The sequence below is a fragment of the Anolis sagrei genome, chromosome 4 (assembly GCF_037176765.1).
Source record: "Anolis sagrei isolate rAnoSag1 chromosome 4, rAnoSag1.mat, whole genome shotgun sequence".
Classification (NCBI taxonomy): domain Eukaryota; kingdom Metazoa; phylum Chordata; class Lepidosauria; order Squamata; family Dactyloidae; genus Anolis; species Anolis sagrei.
Window position 1 is genome coordinate 186023458 of NC_090024.1, and position 19240 is coordinate 186042697.

A 19240-nucleotide genomic window follows, 5' to 3' on the forward strand; every position below is an offset into this window, starting at 1 on the left:
ACACACTACACCATGTGTTGCAATAGTCTCCAAGCACTGTTGCTTCAGGACAGAGCTCCACAGTAACATTATCTTTAGCACAAAATATCTTTAGTTTCTCCCTAATGACATAACAATAGGAGAGATGAGACTGAATAATTTATCAGGTCAGAAGGGAACACTCTGGAGTAATAAAATAGAGAAACACTATTGAGATCATGGAATATGCACAGGAGATTCTTGTTTTATGTATAGACTAGGCTCTTTGTTAGCTAAATCACTCCTATTTATAGGTATAAATCCTTATAATGAGGGTCTTAACATATCCTGTGTGTCTGTATCGTGCATAAGAAGGAGTGAGTATCCCAAGTAGGAGACTTGAGGTTGAGTTGGGTGATTCTTCACTCAAAAAGGGTGGAGTTGAAACCTGACAAATGACTATGACTTAGGCACAACATCTGGGCAGGCGGATTCTTTTGTTAAACTAAATTGATAGTTATCAGTGAGATTAATTGTTGGACCATCATCTTTAAAATGCTAATGAAATTAGCAGAAGTTGTTTTGGAAAGAGGAAGCCATTTTAGAGAAGGTGGATGTGTTTAGGTTGAAAAAAATAAAGAGAACTGAGGTGTTGTAGGTTTTTTGGGTTGTATGGTCATGTTCTAGAAGCATTATCTCCTGACATTTCACCTGCATCTGTGGCAAGCATCCTCAGAGATTGTGAGGTTTGTTGGAAACTGGAAAATTGGGTTTTTATATACAACCCAAAAAACCTATAACAACCCAGTGATTCTGGCCATGAAAGCCTTCGACAATACAAAGAAAACTGAGTTTCTATGCAGGAGCATCATGGTGTAGTTTTCTGCCTAGTGTGACAACATGTATATGTGTAAACACACATGTTACAAAATAACTGAAGTCTTCAATTGAGGAAACCCTGCTCTCTTGAAAAAATTCAAACTTCAAAAGTATTAGAGTGTGCATATTATATATAAACAAGTGCATTCTTCATGCTGTCCCTTTAATTATAGTTGTCACTGTTTAGAATACACCATCCAAATGTCATATCTCACTCCAACTTTATCAGACCCCATAAGAAGCAATTCATGTATTTATAACCAACTAGGTGAGTCTTTAGGAGGTTCTAGTGCATGACTGGGAGGCCTGTGTTCAAGAGGCCAGATACAGCTCCAAGTTGCCATTTGACTGCCACTGTCATGCTGGCCTAATTTCCTGTCTCTTATACTGTGGTGCACCTTAAAGAACGTTTCCATTGGTGTCAACAGTGGCTTTTAAAAGCCTAATTGCATTGTGTGGAGTAGGAACACAGGATTGCTGCTGGAAAGGTAAAAAAAAACCCTCCCCTCCCACTGAAGTGAAGCTTTCAAAAGCCTCCATTGACACCAATTCATTGATAGGCTGAGCAGGCCATGATTTTCAAATAAACAAACCGGAGTTTCTCCCACAAATTGTTCTTTTATTGACCATTATCAATACAGAAAAAGTATTATTTTCCCATGTAAATTGTAGATTACCAAACAAAACCACCTACTTATCCTGCAAATAATCTAAGAAAAGAAAAAGAAAAGCTCATAGATTCAAACAACAGCTAGTGTTGATAATTAGCTATGTATGTACAAGAAGTGGTCCCCCGATAATGAGTAAATTAACAGAGAATGCCAAAAAAAGAGCATTTCCTAGAGTCACAATGCAAAACATTGTCTTTTAAACCAGCATTTCGCTAGGTTTGAGTACTGTTTCATTCAAAAGGCCAAGGACACATGTGTGCATATGGTGTTGCCATGCTAAACAAACTATAAATAACATATTTTCCTGCTTTGATTCTTTCGTTGTGCCATGGCAATATGTAGCTATACTAGTTAAACTGTTATTCCTGTTCACGTCTTCACAGTTGCCTTATATTATCAAGCAAATTCTTTTCTTCCATGGCCAGTCCGTGGAAATAGGAGTTTGTCTTGCTGGCTCAAATTCAGTACAATGAAATCCAAGGCGTACTATTCACAGGCCAGCTTCCCATCAAAGCTGGACAGGGCAATGGCAAAGGCTTGCACAGCACAAAGTGGGTAGTTGTAATCCAGGGTAAAAGCATCATCAGCAACACGGCCAAACTGCAAGACGATGTAGTCAGCTGTAGGATAAGAGATAAGGTACAATCAGTTCAATAGCACGAGATCTTGCTACAATGCTAAATAAATACATAAAAATTAAGGGCGCCTTTTGGTTCTTTGTTCCTGGCATGGCAAAATTAAACAAAGGACTCTTTCCATAGCTAAGTGGAGATTCAACCCTTGTTTTCCCATTCTCTTTTTTTGGTATTTTAGTACAATAATTCTGGAACTGACATCTCAACATGAGGATCACATGAAGGAATGATGTGACATGGGATGTAAAGTGGTTTGGCTATTGACTGTATGGCACTCCTATGCATAAAACAGGTTGGCTGTGTACCAACATGAGCTCAAACACTGGCAGTGTTTACTTTTCAAAACCATGTTGGTCTGCTCCGGAAGAACAATGATAGTCCTATGACACATTTAAGACTAATATTTATTTCAACTTGAGTTCCTGAGGACTACGGTCCATTTCTTTAGATGTTTATACACTTGAAGAACTGGACTGTAATTTTCAAATATTTAAGGTAAAGATGGGTTTAGAAAAGGCAGAGGAACGAGAGACCAAATTGCCAATATCCGCTGGATAATGGAGAAAGGCAGGGAGTTTCAGAAAAACATCTACTTCTGCTTCATTGACTATTCTAAAGCCTTTGACTGTGTGGATCATAATAAATTGTGGCAAGTTCTTAGTGGGATGGGCATACAAAGCCACCTTGTCTCCCTCCTGAGGAATCTGTACAAGGACCAAGTAGCAACAGTAAGAACTGACCACGGAACAACAGACTGGTTCAAGATTGGGAAAGGCGTACGGCAAGGCTGCATCCTCTCACCCAACCTTTTTAACTTGTATGCAGAACACATCATGCGATGTGCGGGGCTGGATGAATGCAAAGCTGGGGTGAAAATTGCTGGAAGAAACATGAACAACCTCAGATATGCAGATGACACCACTCTGATGGCCGAAAGCGAGGAGGAGCTGAGGAGCCTTCTAATCAAGGTGAAAGAAGAAAGCGCAAAAGCTGGCTTGCAGCTAAACGTCAAAAAAACCAAGATTATGGCAACAAGAATGATTGACAACTGGAAAATAGAGGGAGAAACCGTGGAGGCCGTGACAGACTTTGTATTTCTAGGTGCAAAGATTACTGCAGATGCAGACTGTGGCCAGGAAATCAGAAGACGCTTACTTCTTGGGAGGAGAGCAATGTCCAATCTCGATAAAATAGTAAAGAGTAGAGACATCAGACTGGCAACAAAGATCCGCCTAGTCAAAGCCATGGTATTCCCTGTAGTAACCTACGGATGTGAGAGCTGGACCTTAGGGAAGGCTGAGCGAAGGAAGATCGATGCTTTTGAGCTGTGGTGCTGGAGGAAAGTTCTGAGAGTGCCTTGGACTGCGAGAAGATCCAACCAGTCCATCCTCCAGGAAATAAAGCCCGACTGCTCACTGGAGGGAAAGATACTAGAGACAAAGTTGAAGTACTTTGGCCACATATTGAGGAGACAGGAAAGCCTAGAGAAGACAATTATGCTGGGGAAAGTGGAAGGCAAAAGGAAGAGGGGCCGACCAAGGGCAAGATGGATGGATGGCATCCTTGAAGTGACTGGACTGACCTTGAGGGAGCTGGGTGTGGTGACGGCCGACAGGGAGCTCTGGCGTGGGCTGGTCCATGAGGTCACGAAGAGTCGAAGACGACTGAACGAATGAACAACAACAACAAGGTAAAGATGTATTGTCGAAGACTTTCATGGCCGGAACCACTGGTTTGTTGTAGGTTTTCCGAGCTATATGGCCATGTTCTAGAGGCATTTTCTCCTGACGTTTCGCCTGCATCTATGGCAAGCATCCTCAGAGGTAGTGAGGTCTGTTGGAAGTAGGAAAATGGGTTTATATATCTGTGGAAAGACCAGGGTGTGACAAAGGACTTTTGTCTGCTGGAGCTAGGTGTGAATGTTTCAGCTGACCACCTTGATTAGCATTTAATGGCTTGGAAGTGCCTGGGGGAATATTACAACAGCAAAACAACAGAGAGTAAACAATCAGGCACATCAAATCACCTCTCAAAGAAAGATTCCCCCAGGCACTTCCTGCTGTTTTCTGCTGCCCTGGAGACTAGGACTGCATGGAGTGCCGTTACTGTCCTGCCAGAGAAGTACCTATTAATCTCACATTTGCATGTTTTTTAATTGCTAGGTTGGTAGAAGCTGGGGCTAACAGCAGGAGCTCACCCCGCTCCCCAGATTTGAATCTGCGACCTTTCGGTCAACAAGTTCAACAGCTTAGTGGTTTAACACACTGCGCCACTGGGGGCTTCAAATATTTATGCTATAACAAATCTGTTAAGGCTAAGTCCAAGAGGTGTAGTAGTTTGAGCATTAGACAAATTCTGAAAACCAAGGTTTGAATCCCCACTTGGCTATGGAAAGCGTCTGAGTGACTTTGGACAAGTCACACTCTCTGAGGCCCCATCTCAGAAACTGTAATTTCATAGTGCAATTTAACTGCATTATATATGTTATATGTGTTTACACACTGCCATGTAATACAGATTAACACAGACCCCTCCTACACTGCCATATAATCCAGATTATGAAATCAGATAATCCATATTATCTCCTTGAACAGATTATATTAGTCTACACTGCCATATAATTCATTTCAAAGCAGATAATCTGAATTTTACATGACAGTGTAGAATTGGCCTCAATCTTACTGGAAGGCAAAGTCAAATCCCATCTGTGAAATCTTGCCAAGAAAACATTGTGGTAGGTTTGTCTTGGAGCTGCCATAAGCCATAAACTATTTACATGCTCACACAACAACAAAGTAGAACTACTGAACTGAATAGGGCTTCTTAGTTGTCGCTTAGAAAAATTCCATAGATGTTTTTCCCAATAGGTTTTCTCTATTTGGGACTAAATTGAACTTAACCTTTTTGATCTTAAAGATGCCAAAAGACTTTTTGTTATGGTGTCACATACTTCCCACAGCAAACACTTATCCTGAAAATGACAAGTCATTTTTCTGATTTGGGAAAGTGCCTCCTAGTATTCATTCAGTCTAACCTCCAAGATAATGACCATCTATCACAAGAGGAGCAAGAGGGAGGAAAAAGAACTATTCACAGAAAAGTTGAAGGGGACCATCTTTATGCTACATTGTCATCCTGACTATATTTCAGACTTGGTCAGAAAGCTCAATTCAAATAACACTGTTATTCTGACACCATCTTCCAGAGGTGGACAATGCAACCTCTAAGGGCATTTTTTGCACCCCATGATTCCCTCCACCCCAAATTCCCTGGGAAAAGTGGGTCATTGTCTTGCTGAAAGATGAGTTGCTTCCAAGAGCATCAACTCATCTTTGAATTATGATTCCATTGGACCCTATATTTATTTTAAAAACATGAAGTGGGCCTCAGGTCAGGTTTATGTACTGTTTTCCTGGAGCTTAAATAATATACATTAAAAACAGTTCACCAGGTTAAAATCACCATCCATTGCAGTCAAATAAAGTATTATCTTCACCACTAAATTGGTCTATTCTACAAACACTTGATCCCATAGCCAGGATCTTTTGGAAGTTTCTTTCAGAAGGTCTGGAGAAGGGAGTTCCACAGCCAAGGGGCCACCAAGGAGAAGGCTCTGTCTCTCATCCCCACCAAACATGACTGCAATGGCAGTGGGACCTTAACGTCCTTGGTGGTTCATAGAGGGAGATATGTTCAGACAGATAAAGTGGGCCGGAACTGTTTAGGGCTTTATAGGTTAAACCCAGCACTTTGAATTGTGCTCAGAAGCTAATAGGCAGCCAATGGAGCTGGTGTAACAAGGGAGTTGTACGCTCCCTGTACCCCACTCCTGTGAGCAACCTGGCTGCCGAGTGTTGGACCAGCTGGAGCTTCTGAGCAGTCTTCAGAGGTAACCCCATGTAGAGTGTGTTGCAGTAGTCTATTCGGGATGTAACCATAGCGTGGACCACCATGGCCAAGTCAGACCTCCCAAGATACAGGCGCAGCTGGCGCTCAAGTTTTAACTGTGCAAAAGCTCCCCTGGCCACCGCCGAGAATTGGGGTTCCAGGCTCAGCGATGAGTCCAAGGTCATTCCCAAGCTGCAAACCTGCACCTTCAGGGGAAGTGCAACTCCATTAAGCACAGGCTGTAACCCTATACACTGTACTCTGGCTTTCTGATCCATGTCTAATGGGAGTCTCTCTCATACACACACACACACACACGCACACACAAGCACACACATATACATACACATATATAATCAACAACATCCAGGTATATATCCTTTCTTTCTGTCACCAAGCCCCTGCAGCTAACATGCATTTGAACAAAGCTATGTTGTTGAGGAGTCTATGCTCAAACGCTAAGGAGAAGGCGTGTGATGGACAGAGGGGAGGAAGAGCACCACAGAGTTCAGGAGTTGACTGGCCACCTGCCGGGCAACGCATGGATGTTTCTTCAACAGAGCAACCAAGTGAGTACATATCTTTTTCCAGCTGGGCGAGGAGCGCAGAAGAACCAATGCATACTGCCTCCCCCAGGAGAGCTGCCCCCTCACCCGAATTCCTAACCAAGACATTTGAGGCATTCTGGGGGTCTCTCTGACTCACTGCCTTCGGTCATGACTCCCTTTGTTACCAGTGAGGATAAGAAGAAATCTGTAAAAATAACTGGGGGCCCCAAGCAGGTTCTTTCTGTCCTGTAACCCTACACCCCAGACAGTAACATCCCCTGATTGGGCTGGACAGGTGACAAGCAGACATGTCACACACTGTGTAAATATTGCCCGGCTGCTTCTGTTTGCTGCTTGGAGGTGGATTCCATCAAATACCCACAGCCCCAGCACACTCTCAGAGGGAAGGAGGTGCTAGAGGTACAATATTTTGTCCTTGTTTTGTATCTGAACAGCTGCTTTGGGCATCAATAACCAAGGCACTGCCAAGAGGCTTTGAGCCAGATTTTTGCAGTCACACAGATTTCTAAAGGGTATGGATCTCATTTACACAAATAGCTAAATGTGCAGATGAACTCAGTATGAATCCTGCATACTAGGATGGGTCGGTATTGAGTGGGTGACTTTTGAGCCTACTGGAAAGCACAATCTGAGACCAGAGGATTGATCACTGTATTCAGCTTTACAATTTTACTGGGAGGCTGTATATGTGAAACCATCTATCCATACAAATGGCAACTATGTAATTTTTTAAAAAAGCAGGTAGAAGTCTTCTGACTTGTGGTAAGGGGTTTTATCTCTTTATTCATCTCCCAGTTCTCATTAATCTGGAGTGGGCCCTCTTGCTTGTCCTATTAGCGCTAATGGGAGTTTTTCTCTCAAAGTAAGCAACAGGAGGATGTGTGCTTTGCATGTGTCCAAAGGAGGGCAACCAAAATTGTAGACACCTGGAAAGCATGCCTTATGAAGAGTGGCTTAGGGACCCAGATATGTTTAGCCAGAAAAAAAGAAGGCCAAGAGGTGACATGGTAAAGGTAAAGGTTTCCCCTTGACATTAAGTCTAGTCCAGATATGAAGACATGGAGCAACATATTAACATGACAGGAAAAGAGATTTCACCTAAACATTTGGGAAGAACTGCCTAATAGTAAGAGCTGTTTGACAATGCTGCCTTCGAGTATGGTGGAGTCTCCTTGTTTGAAAGTTTTAAACAGAGGCTGGATAGCCATCTATTGGGAGTGATTGTGTATTTCTGTATGGCAGAGGGTTGGACTTGAAGGCCCTTGTTGTCTCTTTCAAGTCTATGATTCTGTACTTGAACCACAGTGGTAAACAATAGCTTAGAAAAACCGTTCTTGCCCAGATCCTGATTTGGAATGGGAGATGCTCTCATTGAGTTGTTGTAGGTTTGATTAGCATTTCTTGTCTGGAGTTCCCCAGTGTTTGAGTGTTGTTCTTTATTTGCTTTTATAATTTTAAGAGTTTTTAAATACTGATAGCCAGATTTTGTTCATTTTCATGGTTCCTTTTTTGTCTGGCTACCGGTATTAAATAAAACTCTAAAATTATAACAGTCAATAAAGAACACTCAAACACAAGGGAACTCCAGACAACAAACAATCAGGGACAGGTAATCGCCTCTCAACAAAGGATTCCGTCAGGTAGTAAGAAGCCACACCTAAAACTGCTATGCCATTAAATTCTAATCAAGACATTGAAACATTCACACCTAACTCCAACAAACAAGAGTTCTTTCTCCCACCCTGGACTTTCCACAGATATATAAATCCATTTTTTCTAGTTTCCAACAGACCTCACAACCTCTGAGGATGCTTGCCACAGATGCAGGTGAAATGCCAGGAGAGACTGCTTCTAGAACATGGCCATACAGCCTGAAAAACCTACAACAACCCAGTGATTCCGGTCATGAAAGCCTTTGATAATGCAGTGCTCTTATTATTTACTTTTCTAAAAAATTTTTTTAACATATAATAAAATTAACTAAAACATCTCTCTATTTGATCCTATGTCTCAGTCTACTTTATTGGATCAGGAGGTGTAATTGTAAATTCACTTCATCTCTTGCATAATCAACTATTTGTGTCTCTGTAAATGAGCTTCAGCTCTAGTCTTTACATTCAGTGAATGAGTTAGAGGTGGAAATATTTAAGTACCTCCAACCAGGACAAGGAGTTCTCAGTTTATCTCCTGGTCACTAAGGAATTAGTAATCACTAATAAGAAGGAAAGCTTGGAGAAGACAATGATGTTGGGGAAAATGGAAAGAAAAAGGAAGAGGGGCAGACCAAGGGCAAGATAAATGGATAGTATCCTTGAAGTGACTGGCTTGACTTTGAAGGAGCTGGGGGTGGCCATGGCTGACAGGGAGCTCTGGCATGGGCTGGTCCATGAGGTCACAAAGAGTTGGAAGCGACTGAATGAATAAACAACAACAATAATTACCCAACCTTTCCCAACCTTGTGCCTTCCAATTATCTTCACTAATATGCAATCCAGAATACCCAGAAGGTAACCAGTCAGGAAAAGCTAATATCATTGTGATTTTGGGGAAAAAAAGAGAATCCCATGTATGATGCAAGTGACCAAAATCATATCCCAGAATTCCTTATATAATGAGGTGTTATGCTAAATCAGAATAACTCCATGGTGAAACTATATGGATTTGAATTATGTAAACAAGTCAACATGTCTCGGAAAAATAGGGAAATTCAGAATATTCTCTTAAGTTGAAAACCATAGGCCAAATGAAATCATTTCACACTATATAGTCATTGCTCTGATTCTATTTGCAAATTCATTGGCTTTATTATCCTATGGAATCTCAAGGTTTGTATTTAATGAGGCACTAAGAATCCCAAGTGCCTCTCCTTGAACTGTAAATCATAGGGTTCCATTGGTTGTTATCATGATAGTTCAACTGGAATCATAGTACTAGAATTTTGTAGTGTGAAATGACCCTTTCCAAGATGTATGCAGTACTGGCCTCTGTAAATGTAGCCTGAACTAAAACTGGATTACTAGCTTGGGTTGTTGGGGAAACTTTGCTGTTTCTTCCGAGTTTACAAGGGCCTCATAAATGTATGTTCCACACTGTGAATTGAATACACAGGAGGGTGCCTAGTCTCAAACAAAGAAACAAAAGCAAACTCTAATTCACCTTTTTGGCAGTCCAAGATGCCTAGCAAGCAACTCCAAATTTTATTCCTAGCTGTCTACTCTCATGCACCCTCTAGTGGATCATTTGCACAGATACAACTCTTAAGTGATAAGCCAATTTTTGGGGGGTGGGTGGGATTTGCTGGTGTGATTACAGCCACGACAATGTAATTGAAATGTTGCCCTGTGACCTTCTTGGAAGCTGGTTTCAGATGGGAGCAAATTCAACTTATTGTATGGCCCCTGATTACAGGAGAGAAAACCCTGTCCAGAGGAGGGCGACTAAAATGATCAAGGGTCTGGAGAATAAGCCCTATGAGGAGTGGCTTAAAGAGCTGGGTATGTTTAACCTGAAGAAGAGACGACTGAGAGGAGACATGATAGCCATGTATAAGTATGTCAGAGGAAGTCATAGGGAGGAGGGAGCAAGCTTGTTTTCTGCTGCCCTGGAGACTAGGACACGGCATAATGGCTTCAAACTATAAGAAGCCAAGAAAGGAAATTCCATCTGAACATTAGAAAGAACTTCCTGACTGTGAGAGCTGTTCAGCAGTGGAACTCTCTGCCCCAGAGTGTGGTGGAGGCTCCTTCTTTGGAAGCTTTTAAATAGAGGCTGGATGGCCTTCTGTCGGGGGTGCTTTGAATGCAATTTTCCTGCTTCTTGGCAGGGGGTTGGACTGGATGGCCCACGAGGTCTCTTCCAACTCTATGATTCAATGATTCTAAAGGGATTCATATGAAACACTGGCTAATATTGTCGACGGTGATACCAAGAAGGGGGTGTAGTTTGTACATGAGGACCTAAGTAAATAAGTAAAACCACAAATAAGTGAACAGTATATATTGGTTTCTTGGTGTCATACTGTATATAACAGATTGCATATTATTCTTGTTGTTACACATATGGAATCCCATTTATTTTGACAATCAATTTTTTGAACCTTTTGTGTGGACCCAATTATTCTTGAGCCAAGCCTGTTTGGTCTTCACTTTCATGGGTCACAACTTTGATGGGACTTACGGTCATTGCAGTGGACAATCTGGAAATTCTTGACAGAGGCATGAGTAACTCTCCCATGGAAATTCAGCACATAGGACTGGGTCTCATCATTCCACACCGGGGCTTTGTTATGCAGTTCAATTAAATTGTCCATTATTTTACTCTGCCACCTCATAAGCAGGCCATCGTTATCCTTGGGACAAGTGAGAAAAGCATTAGAGCTAGTAATTCAAAGGCATTCCTTGGTGCAACTAGTACTCCTTGCTAACATTCAGCTGTGTGGGGATGGGAGGTAGAGACACCAAGAAACAACATATGAGCATACATAAATTCATACACACCCTGCTAATAGCTCAAGGCAAGATCTCCAGTCCCCTGGGCCTGATTCTCCCATATATTTCAAAAGTGGGTAGCATTTCACTCTTGTCTTTCTTAAGGATATTTGTGTAGCAAACAGTTTGCACAGGTTATGGACTTCGTAATCTCTTCCAACTCTGTAATTCTGATTCTATAACAGGCATGGGCAAACTTGGGCCCTCCAGGTGTTTTGGACTTCAACTCCCACAATTCCTAATAGCCGGTAGGCTATTAAAAAACTCTAAAATCAGAACAGTAAATAAGGAACAACATTCAAAAACAGGGGAACCCCAGATGAGAAACAATCAGGGACAGCTACTCACCTCTCAAAAAAGGATTTCCCCAGGCAGTAAGAAGCCATACCTAAAAACTGCTAGGCCATCAAATTCTAATCAAGGTAGCCAATTGAAACTTTCACACCTACCTCCAACAGACAAGAGTTCTTTCTCCCACCCTAGACATTCCTCAGATCTAAAAACCCATTTTCCTAGTTTCCAACAGACCTCACAACCTCTGAGAATGCCTGCCATAGATGCAGGCAAAATGTCAGGAAAGAATGCTTCTGGAACATGACCATACAGCCCAAAAAACTTACAACAACCCAAATCTACAGAGCCTATCTTGTTCGCAACTTGGGGATGCCTGTATATGAAACAAGGTAAATATGAAACATAAATTAATTTTGTTTATAGACCTGAGTCCATCTCCAAGATATCTCATTATCTCCCTCCCTCCCCCCTCTCTATATATATCTGCAATCCTAAACACTTATGGTCCCATGCATTTTAGATAAAGGATAATCAATCTATATTGTGAAAATGTATTGATATTATAGTATAAATTTGGTAGGGAAATACTAGTTCATTTGGACCCCAAGAAAAGTGTCTGCAAGCCCAGGGAAAGCAACATCTGTGTTCACTGCATCACGGTCTGCAAAGCTTATCTTATAAAGATCCCTTTCACTCCCAAATTCTGAAAACCTCTAGAATCAGCACTTCTCCTTTTAAACAAAGTGTGCATAATGGATTCAGCTATGGAATCTTTTCAGGCAGGTTATTCTACAATTTGAGGACAGCTGAAGGAAAACTCCTATGGGTTCAATTTTGGCTGACTTAAGTAAATAAGCAGAAGACTTAATTGCACAAGGCAGATTGTTTGAGAGAAGGTGGTCTCATAGGTAACCTTGTCCCAAACCATGTAGGGCTTTAAAAATAACAACCATCACTTTGTACCTTGTTCAGAAACTAACTGGAAGCCAATTGAGTGATTTTAAAATAAGCGTACTATCACTCCAGGTTGTGCTATATGTGCTATAGTTTGCTCCAAATTGCCTGATTTTTAACAAATACATATTTTAGTCTTTTAAAATTAGAATTAAGAGTTCATTGTCTTATACTGATTTAATTGAAAGCCTCTATTACATAATACTAGATATAAATATTTAAATACAGAGAGGGGGGAAGGGAGGGAGAGGGAGAGGGAGAAATTACTCTGACTTGATTTGTTTTGTGTAAAGGTTCTATTGGCAACTTACATTTCGGGGCCGGATTGGCACCCTCTCACTGTCAGAATTCATTCCAGGGATAACCACTGTCATTTTTCGAGGTCCCTTAAATCCTAATACATTTGTCTCCTGCAACAGAAACCCCAGTAATCATATAAATGAGTGAAGATCTTCTGTCCCACAAAACACAGATGGTTCATTTATGTTGCCAAAGCAAGCTGGTTCAATACGTTCAAGCAGTTATTCTGCTAGCTACAAGCTTGTGCTAAACCTATGGCCAGCAGTTGCAAACCTCGGAACAATATAAACATGGTATTGTTATAGCTCGAAGGGGTTAGCATTCTGCCTATATAAGGGAGAAAAGGGAAAGGTGCCATTCTCCAGATTTTGTTGAACTGCACACCCATCATTTATTTATTTATTTATTTATTTATTTATTTATTTCGTGTACTTCTATCCCACCCTTCTCAACCCCTGAGGGGGACTCAGGGCAGCTTACAAAAAGGCACAATTTGATGCCTACACAATAATACAAATAAACGTGTAAAACAGCAATTAAAACAATTAAGACATTTATAGCAATCCATATATATGACAGTCAATAAACCAATCTCAAGCTCAGCGTTCGCCAACTCAGAGTCCATATTTCATTCTACATTATCTATTCCTATCAGTCGTCGTAGTCCTTTATTCATCTGCCAGATTGCCCAAACGCCTGGTCCCAAATCCATGTTTTTAATTTCCTTCTAAAGGAAAGGTTTGATGTCGCTGATCTAATTTCCCCGGGGAGTGAATTCCATAGGTGAGGGGCCACCACCGAGAAGGCCCTGCTCCTCGTCCTCGCCAATCTCACTTGTGATAGAGGTGGGGCCGAGAGCAGGGCCTCCCCAGAAGATCTTAAACTTTGAGGCGGAATGTAGAGGGAGATCCGTTCAGACAGATACGCTGGGCAGGAACCGTATGGGTTTTGTAGGTCAAAACCAGCACTTTGAATTGTGCTCGGAATTGGATCGGCAGCCAGTGGAGCTGACATAGCAGAGGGGTGGTATGCTCCCTGTATGACGCTCCGGCGACTAATCTGGCTGCCTCCCACTGGACTAATTGAAGTTTCTGAACAGTCTTCAAAGGCAACCCCACATTGAGTGCGTTGCAGTAATCTAATCGGGATGTAACAAGAGCGTGGACCACTGTGGCCAGATCCGACTTCCCAAGGTATGGGCGCAGCTGGCGCACAAGTTTTAATTGTGCAAAAGCTCTCCCGGCCATGCGTGTCCACTGGCTATATCACTAGCAATTCCAGGCTCTGTCCCACAGAATTCAGAATGCATTTGATTGGAATAAATTCTGGTGGGATTGTTAATGAACTATACAAGCTTTATTAGGTTCTAGCCAACATAATGCACTCTGTGTATTCCTCTCTACAAAACTTTCTACATGTGTGAGAAAAGTCATAGAAAACATTAACAAACCTTTGTTTTGGACTAGTCCTGGATGCCCACTACATGTGGAGTAGGCATTGCATATTTCCTTTGCATTTGAGTGCATTTTGATTGATTGTTTAGATAAGCCTTATGGTTCTTATTCACTTGGGAACAGTTTTTGCAGTGGATGGAAAGTTCTCAACATTCCCTTATTGCAAAGACCCACAACAAGCACGAAAGCCTGACATGTGCTGGCTGCTGTAAACAGCTGCCAGAGGCTAGCAGCTAAAGGGGAAGGAACACAACATGCTTGCACACACACACACACACACACACACACACGGCTGGTTACTTACATAAATGACAGCTGCAAGCTCCTGGCGTACATTTGACCAATCTGCATTTCCCCTGTCAGGGTTTACACCATTGTCAAATACTGAAAACCGAGTGCCCATCAAATTGGACCTAAAAGAGAAGACAGAAATCAGAGATGAGAGCACTGACAGAAAGCTGGGGGTATAGCTAACATGTATTGGGGAGCAGGGGATGAAAACTGTCCTCCAAATAAGAATCCTGCTCTCTAAAGTGATTTCCCGCCCCCCCCCCTTTTAGTCCACAGATTTCTAGTACTGCCAGAGGCGGCCCTAGGTAATTTTCAACGGTAAGCAAACAGTATTTTGGCGCCCCCCCCCCCCAACCAATCATTGATATATATTTTCTGTTCGTCGTGGGAGTTCTGTGTGCCATATTTGGTTCAATTCCATCATTGGTGGAGTTCAGAATGCTCTTTGATTGTAGGTGAACTATACATCCAGTAACTACACTTGCCGCACTTGCTCCCTTGCCTGGCCCGCTTTGGGTCCAGAGGCGTGCCTGAAGACCCCGGCGTGTGCACCAAAAGTCACCTCTTCTCCTGACTTTCTCCTCAGCCATTGGGACCAAGAGAGAGAGAGAGAGGTGGAGATGCCCACATTTCCTGAATGTAGGCGCAAAAACAAAGGAGGGAGCGGAGGTGGGAGATACCTCCATCTGGAGGGTCTCTCTCTTTCTCTCTCACTTGGTCCCAATGGCTGAAGAGAAAGTCAGGAGAAGAGGCGACTTTTGGTGCACACGCTGGGTCTTCAGACATGCCTCCGGACCCGAAGCAGGCCAGGCGCGGCGGCTCCGCCCCTTGGCCCACCCGTGGATTGGGGAGAGGAGAGGAGGTGGGTGGAGCGCTGGGGGATCGGGAAAGGGAGGCGGTCATGGGGAAGGGATCGAACGCGGAGAATGATTGAGCGCCGGCTCTGCTCGCGCACCCAGTGGCCGGGTGGAGCAGGAACGAGAGGGGCTAGGCGAGGCTCAAGGGCCCGGCCCCTTTGGGAAGAGGATCGCCCGGTAGCAAGGCAAGAAAGCTGAGGCTCCCCCTGGACTGCTAGGGCTGTTGTGAGCTGAGGGGGCGCTCCTCAAGTGGCGGTCGAGGGGCATTTACAGAGGTGCCTCTGTGCCCCTGGCAAAAAAAAGTGTTCTGCGACCGCTTACTTCGCGTAATGGATGAGCCGCCCTTGAGTACTGCAGACAGAGAGAAAGGCACTGGAAATTGTTCACACCTGGAACTCTTACAATTTCTGTGTTTGCATTCTTCTGGTAGCTTCTCTTACTCATTTTTTGAATGCCTAAACTGTACAAAAGGACCATCTTACCTATACTCCAAAATTATTCACTCCCAGAAGTATCTGTGTGTGACTCTAGGTCCTCTATGTTATGCCCAAGTATTATATAACTTCCCTGTCACTCAGCAAAGAAATAAAATACAGGGTTTCCTATATCTGAAGTTTCAGGTATCCACAAGGTGCCTTGGATGTATGCCCGACTTTTTTGAAGGGGGCCAAGGGAAGGGCTTTAAAATAGGTTGGATAAGAAGGGTCAGAAAGGTCAGCCAGGGCATCTGCATTATTTCTAAACACTGGTGAAATTGCAACATGCCTCTCCTCTGGCTAGAACCTGCCAAGCGGCTTCTTTTTTGTTCCCTGTCCCCAGGGACAGCCTCCACACCAGATCCAATAACAGATTATGAGGATGTATCTGGTAGTGGCTACCCTGTGGGATGGGATAAAAAGTCCTGGGCTATCTATCCAGACAAACTGCTGCAGCAAGGGAAGGAAAGGCCCACAGATTAAGGAGGACTGATACAGCACAAACATGCATAAACAGTATACTCTGATAGTGGACTGGAGTCCTTGGAAGTTTTTGCTGAAACAAATGTTAGTCTCAAAGGTGCAACCCTCTAAACAAATCTTGCATAGAAATCTCTGAGACAGGTTCACTTTAGAGTTGTCATAAGTCATAAAGACCTGAAGGCACTAAACAACAATATGTTATTTCCCGCTTTTGCATATCAGTTGGTAAAGAAGTCTCTCCCTTGACACTCAGCAAAGAAACTGAGCAGGACAGGCTCCGTGAACCATATGAGGAACCTTTGTGGAACATTTTGCATTTCGGGTGGTTTGAACTTCATCTCCCAGAGGTTCCAACTAGTAGATCAGAGGCTAATTCTCCACAAGGAAACTTCCTATATTCTGATTCCACTCAGCTGGAATTCCATAGTCCATCTCCATATGGACTATGTATGCTGTAGAAAAAAGGAGGGAGACAGATATAGAAAAATTCATTATGTGATTCCAGCAGCTGGTGCTGTCCCGGTCAGCTGTGGACATTCATGTCTGAATTACTGATGTGAACCAATAGAAGTCCTAACCTCAGCTTTCCAATGAAGTTATCTCCATCTCGAGATAGGTCAGTGGGATCAATGGAAATCAAGTAATTGGAGGTCTTGCTCTTCTTGCGCTTTCGGCCAGCTAACAGGAAGACCTATGTGAAAGAAGAGGAAATGGCTTCAAATATGGCCATCACTATAGTATTATATGATATTTATCTTGAATGGAACTCAAGAGTTCCCTTGTTTTTATCGGACATTTCGAGGCTCCACTGAATTCAAAGGAAAGATGCTAATCCAGTATCTGGATGAGGGAGAACAAACTGGAGTTTAATCAAGACAAGACAAAACACTTCTAGTCATTCAACATGGGAAAAGGGATTCAGTCTGTGCCGGATGAAGCTCAAATTGAAATTAAAGATTTCATGGGTGTACTTCTAGACTCAGTCTTGAGTCCAGAGGCCTAGTTTTAGCAGTTGTCAGGAGTGCATTCTGGCAGTTAAAATAAGTGTGCCAACTGTTTTATTTCAGGAGATGTCATACATGGCTATGATATCATATGCCTTGATTATGCCTCATTTGGACTACAGCAACACACACTATCTGGGCCTGCCCTGGAAACTGTTCAGAAATTTCATTGGATCCAAAATATCATGGTCTGAGAGTGCTAATTAAAAAGTACAGATAGCACGATTGTTGAAATATCTTCATTGATTACTAGTTAATATCTGGAAGAATTCAAAGTTATGACATAATAGTTCAACATCAACATATCTGGAAGACAGCAGATTAAAATGTTTTTTGTAGGAATTGAAAACTTCTGGGCTGGAGATTGTGGTTTTTAGGACTCTGCAGGAATTATTTCCCACAATCAGCTAGAGTTAAAATGGTGCCTACATAGGATACAGAATAAAACACTTCATTTTCTGACAATATTAGTGTTCAAAACCAAAATATTTCCACAGTGCTTCCTTGCTTTTTTATACATTTTAAACCACATTCCATCTTTATCAATACCATGCCATACATCATGTTTTACTTAGAAGCAAAAGTTGCTCGTTCATGCAGTTGCAATAAATCAAAGCTGACTTGACAACAGGTTGCAGCAAATTAGAAGGAAAAGCCCTTAGGGGGAAAAACCTGTCAGACAATATCTTCCTAAAGGACTGTATTTAGCAAAGGTGATAAATGTATCATATCATCCCTAATTCCTTTCACTGGAAGGCAATCTTCCTTTTTTCACAAAAAAAACAACCTTTAGTCACTCACCTTTTTGTCATTATCAAGGTGAAGGTAGTAGGTTGGGTAGAGGCCCCGATCCATCCCCTTCTTGTCTCGAGTAACTCGACACTTGATGGTCACCGCTTGAGGAGCCGGTTGAAGCACAAATTCCTCCAGGTTCTCCACTTCAATGACTGGAGATGGCGGCCTTTCTTCTTTCTGCAGTTCAGCACCAAAAAATGAGGGAAGATCAGTTTTATAAAACACCACCCAAGGCATTTTGGCAAAAGGGCCACAAGTTGGCACCATTTCAGGAGTTGATTATGTTTATATTGGCACCTTTTCTTCCAGTGTGCCAGAAACTAGTAATATATTTGTGCCCATTGGTTATAAATATACAACAGAGATGACTAGGGGGAAGCTATAAGCCTCATCCCAGCCATCTCTGTTGGTATATCTAAACTGTACAAATAATGCAGTTTGGCACCACATTAACTGCCATGACACAATGCTATGGAATCGCGGAAGGTGTAATTTCACATGATCTTTAGCCTTCTCTGTTAAAGAGTTAAGGTGTCTCACCAAATAAAACCTCTCATGATTCCACAGCATTGAACCACAGCAGTTAACATATTGTCAAACTGTTTTACTTCTGCAGTGTAGATGCACCCTGTGCTGGTTCCTTGCTTGACTCGATCTCTCTACATAGTTTTACGGAGATCCTCCCCCAACCTGGCTCTTCTCAGATGGGTTAATCTGAAACTACATTGATCCCCAGACAGCACAGTGGTTGACTATGTGGGTTGTGAATGATGGGAACTGCAGTGAACACCACTCAATAGTACCATATTGTGCTACTACAGATGAACAAGAAGCTGTAGCAGATCCTTCTATTTTCCTAGACTCTGAAAATGACCTTGGATTATATAGGATAGGTGAATGTTGTTGTTGGCATGAAACAGACTGACATCAAGGTGATGTATGACTAGTACATTTTCAAGTCCCACTTTTTTCCCATTCAATATCCCCCTATGGGGTTCTTGTGTCAGAAAAGGACTGCTCTTAAGTCTCCCAGGTATTACAGAGCTCCCCTGTTCAGAGGACTTTTGAGACCCCCATTGCCCCATGACAATCCCCACCTTCTTTGACTTCTTTGCTTTCCCCTTCTTGTTGGTGTTCTTCTGAGCTGCCTCCTCTTCCTCACTTTCATTTTCAGCGGCTTTTGTGGGAGCTGTGGGTAAAAGAATTCCATAATGACCCAGTCCGTACATGGCCTCTAGAGCCCTC

At 42.5% G+C, this 19240-nt stretch overlaps 1 protein-coding gene across 2 annotated transcripts in view; it reads right to left on the reverse strand.

Annotated features, from left to right (window-relative positions):
* Window positions 1-1435: 1435 nt before the first annotated feature.
* Window positions 1436-19240, reverse strand: part of TULP1 (TUB like protein 1) — a 45312-nt gene continuing 27507 nt past the window's right edge. For both annotated transcript variants that reach the window (XM_060773197.2, XM_060773196.2), the window contains exons 8-14: window positions 19093-19184; window positions 18002-18172; window positions 16775-16887; window positions 14394-14502; window positions 12647-12745; window positions 10777-10948; window positions 1436-2128 (exon numbers count right to left, since the gene is read on the reverse strand). In XM_060773197.2, coding sequence (XP_060629180.2) covers window positions 1995-2128; window positions 10777-10948; window positions 12647-12745; window positions 14394-14502; window positions 16775-16887; window positions 18002-18172; window positions 19093-19184 — 890 coding nt within the window. In that variant the 3' untranslated portion in view covers window positions 1436-1994. The remainder of the gene's footprint in view (window positions 2129-10776; window positions 10949-12646; window positions 12746-14393; window positions 14503-16774; window positions 16888-18001; window positions 18173-19092; window positions 19185-19240) is intronic.